Here is a 19,516-nt window from a genome sequence, read left to right on the forward strand (position 1 = left end):
CTCACTTCTTGTGTCAAACATATAATTTATTTAACTATTTACTTACTTCAACATAACTTAATCTAAGGTGAAATAAGTATTAATATCTCCATAATGTGCAGTAACTCACTTATTTCTATTATAAATAAATGAGGCACCAACCTCAACTAGTGCAACAGTATCACTAACTTAAGATACAAGTAATAGCAGCAGGTAATAAATTTTCATTAGGAGTCATCATCATCATCTTGGACAGTTTCCAGCCACTGGCTGGGTCTGTCGGGAACACAAGCCTATCCATCGCGTTCTGTCTTTCCACCATTCCCCCTCTTCCACCTTTGTCCAGTTCTCTCCTCTTCTCGTCACACATTCCTTCACTCCCTTCACCCATCTATCTCTTGGTCTTCCTCTGGGCCTCTTCCCCTCCAGTTGCAGATCAAACATCCTCTTTGGAATTCTTCCCTCATCCATTCTCTTCATGTGTCCATACCACTGCAGTCTTGATTTTTCTATCCTGTCCTGTACTGGTTCCTCCTTTAATCTTTCCCTCACATACACATTTCGCAATCTGTCTCGTCTTGTTACACTCAACCTGCTCCTCTGGAACTTCATTTCACTAGCCTGTATTCTACTTTTGTCACTTTTGTGCATTACCCATGTCTCACTTCCGTATGCCAATATGGGGACAAAGTAGGTTCGGTATATAATTCCCTTGGATTTCTGTGGCACCTCCTTGCTCCAAATAAGCCCCCTAATGCATTTGTAGAACTGCCCTGCTTTTCTGCACCTTTCATTTATTTCCATTGCGTTTCCCCCCTTACTTTCAATCATGCTTCCCAGGTACTTGAAGTTCTCTACCACTTGTAGTTTTTCCCCTCCACAAGTTATATCCACATTTGGCCTATTCTTCTTCCTTGTTGTGACAATTATTTCACTTTTCTTTGCAGAGAAATGCATTCCATATTGTGCTGCCGTTGCCTCCCATACATCTAACTGCTCTTGCATCTCCTTCTCGCAAATTCCCCATAACATCAGGTCATCGGCAAAAAGCACTGCTTTCATTTTATGATCTCCAAGTGCATCTGATACTTGCTGTAGGATTTCATCCATAACAATAATAAACAATAAAGGCGAAAGTGCACTTCCCTGTCGCAGCCCATTTTCCAGCTTGAACCATGCAGTACGTTCCCTCCCCACTTTCACACAACTCTCACTTCCCTCGTACATTTTTCTGACTTTTCGTGTTATCTCTTCATCTATCCTTTTGCGTTCAGCACATCCCAGAGCTTGTCCTTACAGATACTGTCATACACCTTCTCAATATCTAAAAAGGCCATGATTAAGTCCTTCCCATACTCATAGTGCCTTTCCTGCAGTTGCCTTACCGCAAATATGAGGTCCGTTGTTGATCTTCCCGGTCTGAAACCATACTGCTCCTCTTGCAGTCTACTTTCAATACTGCTTCTTATTCTCTTCTCCAGGATCTTTTCATAGATTTTTCCACAGTGGCATAGCAGGGTGATTCCTCTGTAGTTCTCACATCTCCTTTTATCCCCTTTCTTGAAGATCGGGACTATAATTCCTTTCTTCCAATCCTCAGGAATTCTGTTCTCCTTCCACACCACCCTCAGCACTCTGTATAGCCACTGAGTTACCACTTCTCCTGCTGCTCGTATCATATCCACTGTTACTTCGTCCCAACCTGGTGCCTTGCCCCCTTTCATCCTCTTTATGGCTTCTTCCACTTCATTCCAAGTTAGATCATCAATTTCCCCACTATTATAATCGTCTGTTGCCTTAGGCTCTCCAACGCTGTTAGTTACCCGCTTGGCGGCATTCAACAGATCTTCAAAGTACTCCTTCCAAATCTTTTTGAGCTCATGCATTTCCTCCACAACTCTTCCATTATTATCCATGATCCTCAGGCACTCGCTTCTGTAGTTCCTCTTATTTCTTACCATGGTGTAAAGTACTTTTTTGTTCCCTTCACTGTCCTCTTCTAACATTCTTGTCCATTTTTCCATCCACTTCTTCTTCTGCGCCCTTACTATGGTCTGTGCCGCTTTCTTGCTTTCCTTATATTTTACCCTAGCTTCCTCTGTTTGGGTCTGAAACCATTCTCTGAAGGCTTTGTTCTTTCGAAGTACTGCCTCTTTACATATGTTGTTCCACCATGGGGTTTCCTTACTTCTCCTCTTTGTGCTAGTTCTTCCGCACACAGTCTCAGCTGCCTCAACTAGAGCCCTCTTAAAATCTCCCCATTCTTCTTCCACTGTTCTCTGATCTTCCTTTGGCAGCTTCTTCCTGATCAGTGTCTGGCACTGGGTCCTCCGTTCATCCTCTTTCAGCATCCATGTCTTCAACCTTTTCTCCTGTATATCTGTTGCCCTCCTATCTTTTTTCTCTCTCAGGGTGGCTACCAACAGCCGATGGTCACTGTCTAAGGCCTCAGATGGAATGACCTTAACATCTGTGAGGCTGCTCATCATCTGCCTATCCACTAGTACATAGTCTACTACTGAAGTTTGGGACCAGTCTCCACTGTACCAAGTTATTTTGTGGCTACTTCTCTTCTTGTACCTGGAATTTGCGATCGCCAGCCCATTCCTCTTGCAGAATTCCAGCAACAATTTTCCTTCTCTATTTCGGTTCCCCCAGCCCTCTGGTCCCATTATCTCCTCGAATTCTTTCCTGTCTGTGCCAACATGTGCATTGAGGTCCCCTATTATAATCTGATTACCTCCATTTAGCTGCTTTTGCATGTCATCTTCAAATTCCTCCTTCTCCTTTTTTGTACACCCCACCTGTGGGGCATATGCTTGGATGATTTCAATGCTTTTCCCTTTCACTCGTACTCTGGCTTTTATCATTCGATCATTGATACCTTCCACCTCCTCCTGCAGACCCTCTCTGACCACTATTGCCACTCCATTTCTTCCCCTCTCATTCCCTATCCAGTACAGTTTACATCCTTTACTTAGTGGTTTTTCACCAACTCCTCTCCACCTAGTCTCAGCAAGTCCCAAGATGTCCAATTTCCTCCTTTCCATCATTTCTACAATTTCTTCTAACTTCCCAGTTAGAGTCCTTACGTTTAAGGTGCCCAGTCGTAAACCATCTCGTAATCCTTTTCCATTGCTTGGTCGGTTTCCTTTAAATCCGTTCCGTGATCCGAGGCATGTTCCCTTTTTAAAAGCAGTTGATTTATCCACTACTGGCTTGCTAGGCCTATCGCAGCTTCACCAGAGCCCCGTTAGCTGTCACGTTTCAGGGTTCCCACAGGGCCTTCCCAGCTACCGTAGCGGTCCTGGGGCACACGAAGTCCCCGCTGTACAACGCCCCTATAGGCAGTCCCCTACTTTGTGCCGTTGCCCATCTCCCACGACTTGGACGAGGGGTTGGACTTATGGGAGTCTCTTTGTAAAAACAGAGCATACCAATTTCTCATTTGTAACTATATACATTAAATTTTCAGTAACCACAAACCATGAAAAATTGTTAGTAGAAGCTAATGTTGGTATAATATTTGTACTACAGTGAGCTGGTGGAAGTCCCAGCAGTGGCAGTAGCTAGCAATTTCTCAATGGGGAGCACAGCTCCTACATCCTCAGTAATAACAGAAGGTATACCCTCTTTAAAATTACTTTGTGATTGACAGATTACAGTGGTGTAGGTTTTGTACGTGGTTTGGGGGAGGAGGGAGGGGGGTGTAAATGACTAGAAACAGGCAACACAGTGAGCACATGGCACTCGAGAAAGAACTACGATTGGCTGCTGGCAGCTGGCCCCTACTACTCAACTAGCTGAAATGTCAATTACAATTTTAATCAGAGTACAGTAAGTCCTAAGCAGTAATCAATAACAGTAAATTCTCTGAAGAAGTATGTTGTAACCATTTTCAATGGTAATTGACAACATTAAAATGTCAGTAGTAACTGATAATTCTAATTTGTTAAAATTAATAAATGAAATTAGATTATAATTTATCAGACTGTTATAATCAGTTTCGTCACTATTATATATGATCAGTTTCATCACTATTAGAGGACTCTACATCAGCCTGTAGTTCCTCCAACTACAGTTGTCTTTCATCTGTAATTACTGTAACAGTTTATACTTTCTTAACTGTATTATACACAAAAGCACTTTCTGTTTCTAATGTTTGTTCTTCAATTGCTAGAATATTCTCTACTAAACCAATAGTAACAGAATGTTCCGCACTGTTATCAGTCTTTTCCTCCACTAAATCTAAATAATTATCAAAATTTTGTACCTCATTTTTGCCCATATATATTGTATTCCCGAATCTGATCATCCTTTCATTTAACAGAGAACTTATCTAGACTAATGGTTTATAATCATCATTTTCTTGTGTCTTTGCCGTATCAGTGCAAGAGTGGCAAGGTTTTTAAAAGATTTAGCATGGTTAATTTACAAGGTGGCCGGATGCCCTTCCCGTCACCACCTCGTTACCCCCCAGGACAGAATGTGTGTACCCCAAACACCTGCGTATAGTGTTATCCACGTAAAAGTGAGTGAAAGTTTCTTAAATGTTTGCAAATCACATAACTGAGGCAGGACTTGGGTATCAGCTCAGTATTCATCTAGTGGAATGTGGAACATTGCCTACAAATCATACCCAGGTTTGCTGGTACACTGACTAGTCATTAATGTACTAAGAGGATTCAATCCAGAAGTAGCACATCTCCCCATCCCACAAGCAGCACTAACACGTATTGCTATTATGGCAGGTGACAAGAGTTGTATCCACTTTTAAAAATCTGTTTTCTATTTGAGTAAATTTGTTATCTATTTGATAATATTCTCTCATTCATGTCTGTTGACTGCTGAAAAAGTAACAGTGTTAAATCTGTTGAATGCTGTGAAAGTACCTGAATTAAATCTGTTCATTGCCGTGCAGTCACTTGCTTTTTATTTCAAAATTAATATTTTTCTTTATGAGAGCCACTGTCAATTTTCTAAGAACTAGTAAGTAAAAATAAAAAAAAGTTAATGTAAAGTAATTAATAGAAAATATTTAGTTCTCTCTTTCTTTTAACTTTTGGCAAAAAATTACATTCCCTCAACTAGTTTTATTTTTACACTGAAATGTGTTTGATAAACTGACTTCACAATTGCATAGTCCTCTAAACATTTCAGTTGACCTGACAATCACTGTACCTGAGTACCCACTTTACAACATTTAATCCATTAAATACAGAGCCCACCAGATTTTAATTAGTGGACCCCACTGGGAAGTGCCAATTGCATCTGATGCCAGCCCTGGCCATCTTTACGTGTTGTCAAATCTCCTCTGCTTGGAGCACCAACTGCATATATTGCTCATGTCTCTGCACGCCATCTGCCCTGTCAGACTGCCGCTGGATACCGATGTTGGTTGTTGACTGCTAGTCGTGTAGATGCTGTGATGACTGCCAACAGTACTGGCTGATTGTGTTTTGTTCAAATAATTTGTTATGGACAACAGATTTGCAATAATGGTTAAACTTGATAGGGTGCAGCTACTGCATACTCTTCTAGTGCTTCTTCAAAAAAAAATTTTCACCGATTCAACTTAAGTTAGAAGAACGTGAAATGCCTGCAAATCATCTTTATTGTTTTTTTACATCCAATGTATTCGTAAAATCTTATAAATAACAATGTATAATTATGTTACTTATAATTTCTTTATAACTGTTGAATACTATTGGATGTCATTTGACAGTGTCTAACTGCATAATCTTTTTCTTGCTTTTTTTCCAATATTAATGTCAATTTAAATCTTGAATCATTGCATGGAAGAGGAAGTCCACAATCTGGTTGTATTTTCCACTTCAGATGTTGCAAAGTCTTTGGTTTCTTCTATTGTATAGTTTTCTCGGTCAATGTGCTAAGACACTCACACACATAATGACATCATTTGTATTTATTAATTGTTTTACACATGTAATGATATAATCTTCTGTTTTGATAAACTTGTAACAGGGTTTCTGGCCCTTTGTGAAAGTGTAATAACTTCTCAGAGTCAAATTCTTCTTTGTTATTTTCATCTTCAATTGTAGCACCCAGTTCGATCTTTTTTCATTCCAGGTTCATACTACACTTTAGGGCCATAATAAGACAGTTTATGTGACAGAAAAAAATGTAATTAATTCTTGAGCCATCAATTCTCCTGCAAATTCTTTATAATTATTTTCATCTTCTATTTTAACTGTCAAATCAAACTATTACTGTTCCAGATTCATGTTACACTACAGGACTGCCATGTGAGAGGGATAACTGGTGGTGAAATCATAGTTAAAATTGCAGTATCTTGATTTAAGTATGTCTGCTGCTGTTGTTGTTGTTGTTGTTGTTACCATCATCACTGTTATTATTCTTTTCAATATATTTGAAATGATTATCCACAGTATTAAATAACCATGTGCACTTATCAGCTGAACTTGTGCAACATACTGTGTATGTGAATAGTTTAACATCATTTCCAATACTTAAACATACTCTAAGCTTTGTTGTATAAGTTATACCATACACATTCTTGTGAATATACTTCCTTGATGGTCTTCAAACTCTTATTCTGTGGTGCTCCTTATGATATCCATGTCGGGTAGGGAGCTCTGAACCATATTTGCTGAGATATAAAGGATGTCCGCTGATTAACTTCAAATGCACCGTGCTTCCCAAGGAGAACCTCTGTTACAATAATATTACAATACAAACAAACAAACTATATGTACTAACACATAACACTAAGGGCAAAATATAGACTTATGTGTCACAATACTATTAATAAACTGTGTGATTACTCATTTATATAACACAACAACAGCACAGAAAACTTCACACTTCTGATGTTTGATAGGGAAAGATCCCAAATCTAACTATGCAAAATTCTGTACTCTCACGCTTGATGACAGGTGGGGTTTAAGTATCTCTACAGCCCAAGTGCTCCGCACTGGGCTATGTGGCAATAAACAAGTGATCAATCAAGTTTCATACATGTTCTGTGAAAGTATTGATTGTTCTCTGTCCAATTTGTTCTTCATATCATTTGACATTACCAGTGAATTTCTCAATAAGAAGTGTTTAGCATTATTAAGTTCGCCTACAAGTTATGTCTTCTGGTGCTGTTTCACACATACCATCTTTTTATAGAACAGGGGCCAATAATTTACTCCCTTTTCTGGATATCTTCTGGTTTCATTATCATTTTAGTAGAAGTGTTGAATCAGTTACTAAAATTCAGGATACTTGTTTAAGACTCTCTCTCTCTCTCTCTCTCTCTCTCTCTCTCTCTCTCTCTCTCTCTCTCTCTCTCTCACTCACTGCCCATCTTGCTTTTACCCTTGTGTTGTGTAAAGTATTCAAGATTTTGGCTGAGAGAGTGTGTGTAAACTTCTGCACAGTTGCATGAACCTGATTAAAGAGCTCCTTTCATTCCATCCCCATGTCACAGGTGAAGGGACGTATGCTTTAAGATGCACTGATTTAGTGGGGCAGAAGAAAGAAGAGAAAATTCTCACACAGTAAACTGTATCGATACTGTTTTCACTAATCATGTCTATAAAGATTAGGCAGGAACATTTAAGGTATGAAAAGGAACTTGAAAAGGAACTCTGGCACAGAATAATTGTTAATGTTTAGAAACAAGATAAAAGAGCCAAAAAGGCTCTTAAATGTTTTCAATAAAACATTTTCATGCCAAGGAAATAAAGTGACAAATAAATTAAAATGGATCACACAGGGCATGAAAATTTCTAGGGCAAGGAAAAGGCAGATGCACAAACAACTAAAATATAACAGACATACTGATTTCATTGAATATGTGAGACTATATAAAATTATATTTAAAAGAGTGGCCAAATCAGAAAAACAGTTGGCAAATATCTGGATAATTTTAAACCAGAATATAAAGCTATGGCTTTGAGGTCAGTCATTAAATCTGAATAAATGTTGATGCCTGTAATGTAGAAATTTCAAAAATTACCACTAAGAAACAGAAGTCCATCCAACTCAAATGACAGTGTGCTTCAATGAATTATTTATTAATGTAGCACAATCTGTTGTCAATGGAACAGATTACCATAACAAAGTGAGTAAATTTTGGTCTTGATGAAAATTCTCAACATCTTACAAAATTTCAAAGTATTTCCATAAAGGACATAGAAAATTAATATTTAGCATTAAAAAGCAAAAATTCTCTGGGTTGGAATGGAATACACACCAAAGTTATTAAAACAGCATACACCATAATTGCACATCACCAGCTAAAGTAATTAATGTTTTGAAACTGGTTGCTTCCCACAGGCACTGAAGAATGCCAAAGTTAAATGAGTTTTCATAAAGAGATCAAGAGATATTGTGGGACATTATTGTCCTATCTCAGTTATTTCAGTCACATCTAAAATATTTGAAGTAGCTGCAGTTATCAAACCCAAAACTTTATCGCATATATTCCATTATCCTAAACAGTCAGTTTGGTTATCAACAAGCGAAAAACACTATAGATGCAGTTAACAGTTTTGTTGGTGAAATAAGCACATAATTAAACAAGGACAATAAGATCACAGGAAACTTCTTTGATCTCATCAAGGCTTTTGATTCTGTAAACCAAGCCTTTCTTATTTACAAAATCATCAAATTTTGCATTAGGAGCAGTGACCTACAATGACTTATATCCAATTTCTGTAACAGAAAACAAAGAGTGGGGTAAATTATTATTCCAATTGAGAAATAATGTCTCTGGATTTTGCACAAGGTTCCATATTCAAGAGAAATCTTTTGTTCAAACACAAGAAACAGAAAAACTTGATGCTTCACACTGGGTAAAACCGTATACCTAGCTTTGCAGTAAAGGAAACAAAAATTTGTAATAAATTGAAAGAGAACAATTAGGTCCACTGAAATGAAAGCTATATAAGGCACTGCTACTGAAATGTTATTATTCAGAGGATGAATTATTAATCCGAGTTGCACACAACTTGTCACATATCCAGTTAAGTAAACATAATCATTTATAAAAATATATGAATGAAAATAATTTTTGATAATCTAATGTAACGGGATGGATAAAAAAATCTACTCAACATGTGGCAGTAGGAGAAAATACATATACAGCTTGCATATTTCAAATATTTCAATACCTTTATAAGCATTCTCTCCTGCTGCTGCTTGGTGAATAGACACAATATCTATCCAGTTACATTATCTTCACTACGGATCAATTGGAATGAAAGTAAATTTAATCTAATCTAATCTTATAAAAATATCATTTTACAGTTATGTTATTGTTTACTGGCATCAAAATTGCTTTAACTATAATGCAAATTTCTGATATTTCTCCACTGTGCAAACCAAATGGATTGCAAATGTATGCCATGATATGAATAAATCAATCACAGTTCACACAAATTACTGTACACTGAGAGTGCACAACGATTTTCACTTAATTATCCCACGGTAAATTATTGTTCATTTCCTTCCATTAACATGCTATGCAGAGTGGGATGAAGTAGACAAAGGAAATTCGAGGTGATGGAAATCATAACATTTCAATACAACAGAATTTTCTACAAATCAAACACAGCAGCACTTATTAGATACTGTATGCAAAGTTCTATATTAACTCTCATATCGCATTTCTCCCACAGCTACTGTTTTAATTTTTCCTCTCTCCCCCTGAAAGTGATCTGCTGAAGTTTCCCTGATTCAAAACTGTCTCAAAAAACTCAGTGCTTTAAAATCTTTTACTATTATTCCAACAGTTTCCTCCATTTCCATGGATGAAAGGCAGAGGAGTGAGGACAATGACAGATAGCTGCATTGTAAATTACAAGAAGTTCACATGTCAACAATAAATATTGTCTTTGTACTTCGGGTATTTTCTGTGCACTGCTGTGATGGAAACTCCATTTTATCATACACAGTTTCAATGAGTAATATGGTCACTGAAATGCTGTGCATAAAAATGAGATCTTCAACCAGGCAAACCTGCTAAACATCTCAGAATATACTTCACAGACAATCTCATGAACCAAATATACACAAAACTATTTACCTGCCACCTGAGAATTAAGGTTGCATTAATATTGAGAGCCTCCTCCATGCCGGTAGTATCATCATTCTCTAGTTGACTAGCAACAGAATTCCTTGAGACTTCTGCAGTTTCATCTGCCCCTGAACTGGAGATGACTCTTGCCCTGTGTCTGTTATAGAAGTCCACATACGGGCTCTCCCTAGCAGAAGTTACATTCTCTACATGGTCTTCAATGGGAAGATCAGAAAATGGATCAGCTCTTTCCTCTGAAACAGAATTATTGTTGATTTTTCTTATACTTCAATTTTTTATGAAATGTAGTCAAAAGTAGTTAGGTATGATATAGCACAGCATTGTAAGTACATCACTGTGTATCACCAGGAGTAAATATGACACAAAGACAAGGTTGGACTTGTGTTATGCTGACTGCCAACGGATTCAAACAATTCAATGCTGAATGGTATGTCTGAAATAAATTTCTCAATGCACAGCATGGGGAACATTTTGAAGAGCTATTTGCATAAATTATTTTATATTTATACCCTCGAGAAAGAAATCCAAGAGAGAGAGAGAGAGAGAGAGAGAGAGAGAGAAAAGTAGATTCAGTACACGACGGTTGTATCCAGTATTTCGAGTAAGAAATGTGTACTCCATACGATGGGAGAAGAGCTCTGACAGTTGATGCGGCCTTGGCATGCATGCTTAACGCATCCACGATGGCCAATTAGATCGTGAGCTTTTGCTTACGTTACCATGGTAACAGCCCAGTGTTGCTGTAGTGTTGGGCGACTTCATCTATGCATGTTCTGCAGATCTCATCACAAGAAGAGGCGCTACAGATGTGTAACGTCTCAAAATACACAGTCTGTAAACTACACTAATGAGTGTCATTAGTGTATTATTTGTAAACAATATTTGCTTTATTACACACACACACACACACACACACACACACACACACACACACAAAATGGGCTCACATTAGTGTCATCTATAATTAACAGAAAAGCAGTTACTGTTCAGTTGATTTTTTGTTATATTGATTGCTATTGAAAGTTAAAAATTATTAATTATATACATAAAATTTTATCTGTAATAAATAATACTTCTTTATAGTGCTACAAGATTTGCAAATCCAGAATTCAAATAATATATCAAACTGAATGTTATCCCAAAATTTGATACTGCTAAAAAACCTGAACTCCAACAAGCGAACTTGACAAAAAACAGTCCAATAATTAGAAAAAGTTAAAAGAAAAGTTCATCAGAACAGCACAAAATTTAATTCCACTTTGAAAGAAACAAAACACCCTTGGTGGAATGCAGATTGTGAAACAGCAGTTAAGTCTACGCATGAGGCATTCAAAAATTGGAATAGTAACAAAGCTGAATACGCACACCACCTTTCAAACAGTAAGTAAAGAAATATCTAAATTAATCTGACAGACTAAACGAAACTACAAAAATGCCAAACTTTTTGAAACTGAAAAAGACTTCCAAACAAACAATACAAGAAACTTTTATAAAACATTCAAAGCAAAACTAACCGATTACCAACCTCAAAGTCTTTGCTTCAAAGATGAAAATGTCAGTCTGGCTCTTAGCAACCAGGAAAATTGTAAGGTACTTACTAATTATTTAGAAAAACTATTAAACTGTAATCAGCAAATAACTTCCAACCACAGCAAACTAGTAACACCAACCCTAACTCTAAAGAACCGCACAAAATAGAAATAACTAAACAAATTAAGAGACTTAAAAACAATAAAGCATCTGGAGAAGACAGTACACTTGCAGAACTACTAAAATCAGCTGGCACTAAAGTGCGCGTCATTTATGTTGGCGGCTGAGTTTAGGTTCGTTCTGCGCATCTGACGTCACAAAACACAATCATCCAATGAACAGAGAACGACGTTGCCACATCTCGACTGCAGTGCAGAGCATGGACAAGTGTCTTCAGTTTTAGAAACGTTCAGTCATAAATAAAGTAATAGAACAAAAGCAATGTCTTGATAGCAGACATTCTTTTATAGAAAGTTTGGAGAAAGCATTCTTTATACCAATCGCTTCATATTCTATTAATTAATTAAACCAAACAAGCAATAAGACTCCTAATTCAGGCGATAGCAAGGAAAGGTGTTTGTATCACTCTCACGAACCGCTTTTTCGCAATAAAGAACAGCGGTAATTGTTTATTTCCTATTGTACTTCGACGAAGCGTGAGTAATTCATAGTCATACCAACAGTGTCTGTCAGTATTTTGCGTGACTTGTTGCAGTCCTCATAGCATTATGTAGTCAGACGAGCTGCGTTAGCGTAACGGTTACGGTGTTAGGCTGCAACGCGAAAGGTTATGAGTTCAAATCTTGTGTGGTGCTTAATATTTTCATTATTTAAAAACAATATCGAAGTGCCTTACTTCAGGAATTATATTCGTTTGGATGCAATTTTTTGAAATTTCTAGTGCTTTGTCTCTTCATTAACCCTTTCGCTGCTGCAGACAGGTGCTCCCTGCATTCCGCGCTGTGCGCGATTTTGTCAGTGCACTGCTCGCCTGTGCAGACACATCGTGTTCCGACTGCTTTGACACTCTTATCAATCAATTCCACAAAAACTATTTGGCCCAAAAATTAGATTTTTACACATCTTCTTTACTGATACCTTCCCCCCATAAATGACTTAATTTTGATTTGATGTTCAATGCAGTTATTATGCAGCACTAAATATAGTAAACCATTGCACGAAATTTTGAAGAGTTTGCAGAGGTAAATGTCCATAGTATACTTTGCGTATGGTCGATTTTAGTTGCCACACTGTTGAGAATGTAATGTGGACAAGATACCTAAATTTCATATAAAATTTACTGTATAACAATATCTCATTTAATTTAAGTACGACAAAGGTGTCGTATGTAATATTGAGAAATATTCCGTCTTTCGCGACTGTCATAAAAGTATTATTTACACCTGACGCGTTTGGCTTTATTTTAAAGCACTTTAATCAAGGAAAGGTATGGCACATACACAATGGCATACATGTTCACTTTCTTGTTTTTGTTCCACAGTCGCAGGTTTACCAACGGTACTGAAATATATTCCTCTTCTGCAACTGTAATAAGGGACTTATTTAGACCAGACTTTTGAAGCATCTTCAGTGGACGGTATTTTGTCTCCTCCATTGCCAAGTCACCTTTCATAGTTTTGTGCTGCGGTAACACAATATTCAACGTTTGTGTTGGCAGATCAGTATTTTAGCAAATAAATGATGTTTGTGTGTGCCACACACAAAAATTATATTTGACATAGCTCAGAGCACTTCACTGATAGACGGTATATTCAAGTCCTAATGTTTTTGTAAGTCCACAGTTTTGTTTTATGTATTTTGTCTACTTCCTTTTGATTGATTGAAGTGCTTTAAAATAAAGCCAAACGTGCTCAGTGTAAATAAAACTTTTGTTACAGTCACGAAAAACGGAATATTTCTCAATATTACATACGACACCTATGTGGTACTTAAATGAGCTATTGTTATACAGTAAATTTTATATGAAATTTAGGTATCTTGTCCACATTTCATTCTCAACATTGTGGCAACTAAAATCGACCATACGCAAAGTATACTATGGACATTTACCTCTGCAAACTCTTCAAAATTTCGTGCAATGGTTTACTATATTTAGTGCTGCATAATAACTGCATTGAACATCGAAACAAAATTAAGTCATTTATGGGGGGAAGGTATCAGTAAAGAAGATGTGTAAAAATCTAATTTTTGGGCCAAATAGTTTTTGTGGAATTGATTGATAAGAGTGTCAAAGCAGTCGGAACACGATGTGTCTGCACACGCGAGCAGTGCACTGACAAAATCGCGCACAGCGCGGAATGCAGGGAGCACGTCTTTGTAGCAGCGAAAGGGTTAATGCGGCCGTGGTGGCTTTACTTCATGAACTGCGCGCTCCCCCCTACACGTAAGCTGGCGAACTATGCTATACTATGGCGCTGCTTCTATTGGCGCGTGCGTCGTGTGCAACTGGCAACGCAGCCATCTCCCGCGTCTGGGCGGGCATGCGCGAGCCGCCAAGATAAAAGAATTGAACTATAATACCATAAAAAAAGTCACTCAACTAATAGGACATATCTGGCAAACTGAGAAAATATCTGAGGATTGGAAAACTGGCCTAATTCATCCATTGCATAAAAAAGGGGGTGAAACCAATGTTAATAATTGCTGAGGACTCTTGCTTTCTTCTCCCGGTCACATACAAAATTCTACTGCCATTTTTTTTTGATTGAGCCCAAGAACAGTTAGAACCTAAAATTGGTGAATAACAAACAGGTTTTAGACCAAACAGATCTTGTCTGGAACAAATTCTAAATTTAAAACTAATCCTTAGGCACCAAAGTATTTCTAGTAACAATACTGTATGTACATTTGTGCAGTGTAATTTTTTCCTCGTTCCAATTGAGTGCAACAGGAAAGAGAATGTCTAGCAGTGATATAAGGTATCCTGAGCAAAACACCATATGGTCACCTGTGGAATATGTATACAGATGTAGATTGTGGGCCAGTTGCACCTCTCTACTAGTGTAGTTACTGCTTCCTATCATTAAAACACATGTTGTGACCAGTGTGAATAATCTTGACAAACGTTTGCATAAACTCAGTCTTCTTGTGGGTAATTCAGGCAACATTGAAGAATTACAAAAAAAATGAAGATCACCACAGAAAAGTACCAGTGAGATGATTGTTGTTAAGCATGAGTAAAGTCATTAGCAATGAGGAAATGCAAGTTACACCATGAGGTGTAACATACCACTACAGTGAAGTGATGTGTTTCAGAACGTTTATAGTACCAATGAATAATGATTGTCAAACATGCAGTTAATTTTTATCAATTGGTTTAGTAAGTTTCGACACACATACTGCCTGGAGATTTTGCGTTATCTGTGCAAGAAACTGAGTCCAGTTGGAGACAGTATTTCTGCAAGAGGGGGTGATGCTGGCAGTTTGGTCAGGCTTTAAGGCACCTGCTAGTTTGGCAGTTATTCTATGCAGCTGTACCCTTGCCTGAGAGACATACTGCGCTCCTTGGAATCGCACACACCATGAAAATGGACAACATCATGAAAGAAAGAGAAGATAGTCTGCTCTGAAGTACGATACAAAGTTTGCATTGAACTATCTATCAATTTGTATTTCTTGATATAATTGCCAAACAATAAAGGCACACAATTATTGTATAGGACGTTCTGAGATTGTATGAGCTGAAAGAATCTATGTATGTCTTAAAAGAGTGACTTCTATTAGTTAGTAGCTTATTGGAACAAGCGCAATTCCATTTCCAGCACAAGCTAAACTGTACAGGAGACAAAGTCCACAAAAAGAAGAAAGAAGACACCAGGAGGGGAAAAATACTCCAGATAAGTAAGCTAGTAATATGTGGACAGTTCACAACAGCATGAAAATTAATGCATGAAATCCCTCTCCAAGCATATGTCAAATACAGCTAGGAACTGTCCCAACATTCCACACCAACGTCCCTACTCACTTCAATTGAGTGACAGGACATGCTTATCCGGGATGAGTTTTTGATTATATCACCAAAACTTTGCAAAACACGGAAATACTTTTTAGACAAAAATAGTCAGTTGTGAGAGCTTGTTACAATGGTCGTAACTTTGTCCTCATGTTTCCATTTGATATTCTGCAGCTGATTTCAGTTCCTCCTTTTCCACCAGCTTCCATGCAATGTAAGCCTCACCATTCCATTGCCCTTACTATTTGCTTACAACATATTTAACTTGGAAAAGATCACCTATACACTGCTGAGAAAGAAAGCCTATACGTTAGGTCTGAGGCATTCGGTATACAAGGACACAAGAGGTATTTCTGAATATTATCCAAAATGGGAAGGAAGGAGGTCAGGCAGGACTGGAGTAGGTACAGATTTCAAAATATCTAGTATGTTATGCATGTCTGGATAAAGCTGGAGATTATGAACAATTGTTTCTGTGAGTTATTCAAGCAAATCAGAAATCTGTTCAGTAGGATATGAGGACAGTACTACTACTACTACTACTACTACTAATAATAATAATAATAATAATAATAATAATAATAACACAGGATTTTGATTCTGTTGACAGAGAAACTATAGATAAAATAATCCGAGAATTTGGTGTAAAGTCTAAACTGGCAAAACTGATCCTTGAAACACTTACAGATTCAGCCAGTAAAGTAAAATTTATGGGAAAAATTTCACAGCCTTTCAAAATAAAAAACAGGTGAATGACAAGGTTATGGCCTATCTCCAAATCTTTTTAATAGTGGATTAGAGAAAACAATAAGAATTTGGAATGAAAAATTTATTGAACTCAACACCTCGCCTATAAAGTTAGGAAGAGGGAGCAAAAAGAATGAAATCAACTGTCTTGCATTTTCAGATGATTTTGCTATACTTTTCAAAAATGTGGCATCTGCTATAACACAAATGAATCTCTTTGGAAAAAAAAACACCCAGCAGAACTGGCTTAAGAATTTCTGCAGAAAAAAAGAAAATTTGTAACAAACATTAAGGATGCTCCAAAACTCTTGAAAAACAGATACTGGCCAAATAAAGAGGGTAAAAAAATTCAAATATCTAGGGGAGATAATCCAAGAAAATGTTTTGGAAAAATCTCCCATAGAGGAAAGATTGAATGAAATTGGGAGAGCGTATAGTATCATCAAAGAGCTGTAAAATAAAAAGTGTCAATCCAAAAATGCAAAAACCAGGCATTACAACACAGTAGTGAAGCCAGAATGCCTATATACAAGCAAATGTCTGGCATTAAACTAAAATTTAGATAAATTAGAAAGGTGAATTATAAGGAAAATATTAGGACCAAAAAGAAAATATTAAGTAGAACCACAAAACACAGGAGGAGGTTGAAAACTATGAAGTAATCCTGAAATATACTGAAACGTAGAAAATAATGAGAAAAAGAAAACGTTTTTTGGACATTTATTTTGAATGCAAGACAGTGGATAGATAAAAAAGATTTTCAAATATTTGTGAAGTAAAAAGTCCAACAAGCCACATCAACGAAGTAAAATAAGATTTAGAAAGAAACAATATGAAATCAGAAGCTATAAACAAAAGAGAAGTCTTTCGGGAAAAAGTATTGAAAATGGAAGGATTCCAAGGCAGGGTAGCTAACAACATTAGTTCAAAATGGTCTGAAGACAGAAAGAAGAAACATAGTGAACAGATGAAAGCATGCTAGAAGAAAAGAAAGAACAAAGAATGAAGAACTGAAATTGGAATGTGGTCCTTAGGTGGCCTATTCACAGAATAATAATAATAATAATAATAATAATAAAGATAATGTAATGAATACCCGAGACCAATGGAAGGAGGGAGATTAGTTTTTAACATTCTGCTGACCATGAAGTCATTAACATTATTAATGGAATATAAGCAAGGATATGACTCGAGATCAGCTGAGGCCTTTTCAAATGATAGATCTCAGCATTAACATCAAATATTTTAGGAAAAACAATGGAAAACCTAAATATGGGGATTTGATTCTCACTCCCCTGCATATAATTTCAATGCTGCTGCTGAAACATCTCACTAAGCATATTAATGAAAAGGAGGTGAAGGAAGGGCATGCGAGGTTTTGGTAAAATGAGAAAATTTATAAGTTCGGAATTATGACTCAGAATGAGTCTGGTGTATTACGGGTACTTCTACTTTAATGTGTAAAAGGAGAATAGGGCTGTTGTGGAATCCCTACGCAGACTGTATATTTATTCTGAATGAAGTTAAACTGAATATTTTCTTCAATGGTAAAGTGTGTGGAGTGCCATTACTTTGATTTTCATGTATCCTCAGGTTGTGTGATAAGGCAAACACGTTTTATTGCATGTCACAATCCAGCAAAGGAAAATCATTTTGTCCATTACAGCATGAATTTTGCAGTTAGTAAGATTTAGAATTGGCAAGGCTTTTATGAATTCACTGTTGGATCATAACACTGCTACAAGCAATGATGGTGAGTTCTGATGTGTGACATGGGCAACAGAGAAAACTACAGAGCCAGCTACTCTGAGGAGAAAACTTGCGTTCTATTATTTATACACTATACACTGATCAGCCACAACATTATGGGCACCTGCCTAATAGCTGGTATGTCCACCTTTGGCCCAGACAACAGTGGTGACGCATCATGGTGTGGAAGCAATGAGGCCTTGGTAGGTTGCTGGAAGGAGTTGGCACCACATCTGCACACATGTCATCCAATTCCCATAAAGGAAGGGGGTGATAAGCTCTGACACCTCATTTAATCATATCCCTGATGTGTTCGAACGGGTTCAGATCCGGCAAGTTGGGAGGAGAGCACATCAATTGGAACATGTCACTGTGTTCCTCAAACCACTCCATCACACTCCTCATCTTGTGATGTGACCCATTAACTTGTTGAAAAATGCTGCTGCCATATGGAAACAATCGTCATGAAGGGGACGTACACGGTCTGCAAGCAATGTATGATGCACTTTGGCCATCATTATGCCTCACAAAAGCTCCACTGGACCCATGGATGCCCACGTGAATGTTCCCCTGAGCATAATGCAGCTGCCACCAGCTTGTCTTCATCTCACAGTAAAGGCGTCAAAGAGCTGCTCCCTCTGGAAGATGATGGATTCACTCCCTCACACCAGCATGATGAAGAAGGTATTGGGATTCAGCAGATCATGCAACACACTGCCACTGCACCACAGTCCAGTGCCGATTGTCACATGCCTATTTCAGTCATGGTTGCCAATGTCATGATGTAAACATTGGCACATGCATGATTTGTTGGCTGCAGAGGCCCATCATTAAGAGTGTTCGGTACATTGTGTGTTCAGACACAGTAGTACTCTGCTCAGCATTAAAGTCTAATGCTAGTCCCTTCACAGTTCGTTGCCTGTCCTGTTTTACTAGTCTGCCCAACCTATGATGTCTAAAACCTGTAATGAAGGGTGGCCACCCAACTCTGCGATGTTGGGATGAGGTTTCACCACGTGTTGAAGACACTGATTGCAGCATTCCTCTAACACCCGACAAGTCATGCAGTTTCTGAAATGCTTGTGCCGAGTCTCCATACCATCACAGCTTGCCCTCGGTCAAACTCAGATGGATCGCATGCCTTCCCGATTCTACACATGGACAGCACGCTCACTGATACTACGTGCAACAACCGTGTGTCTCACTAGCAGTGATTCCTCACCAGCTGACATCGCCTGGACAGGTTTATATCAATAGTAATCAGTGAACTTAGTTTCTAGGTAAGCTTGATGATCATTTAAAGGAAAACTTGTATGATGTTTGAGTTATTCTTGCAAGATTTAACAAATGCATAATTGTGAAGCAATTTTATTGTTATTAAGTTGAATGCTGGCCTTCGACAAAAGAATTGGAACAATGACTTGCTGTTTTATGGAAACAAAGATGCTCAATGGGACATCTGGATTGAC

At 37.7% G+C, this 19,516-nt stretch overlaps 1 protein-coding gene across 3 annotated transcripts in view; it reads right to left on the reverse strand.

Annotated features, from left to right (window-relative positions):
- Positions 1-19,516, reverse strand: part of LOC126484560 (trafficking protein particle complex subunit 8) — a 271,243-nt gene that overhangs the window by 37,567 nt on the left and 214,160 nt on the right. For all 3 annotated transcript variants that reach the window (XM_050108120.1, XM_050108119.1, XM_050108121.1), the window contains one exon: positions 10,037-10,281. In XM_050108120.1, coding sequence (XP_049964077.1) covers positions 10,037-10,281 — 245 coding nt within the window. The remainder of the gene's footprint in view (positions 1-10,036; positions 10,282-19,516) is intronic.

Source organism: Schistocerca serialis, chromosome 6 (assembly GCF_023864345.2).
Source record: "Schistocerca serialis cubense isolate TAMUIC-IGC-003099 chromosome 6, iqSchSeri2.2, whole genome shotgun sequence".
Taxonomy (NCBI): domain Eukaryota; kingdom Metazoa; phylum Arthropoda; class Insecta; order Orthoptera; family Acrididae; genus Schistocerca; species Schistocerca serialis.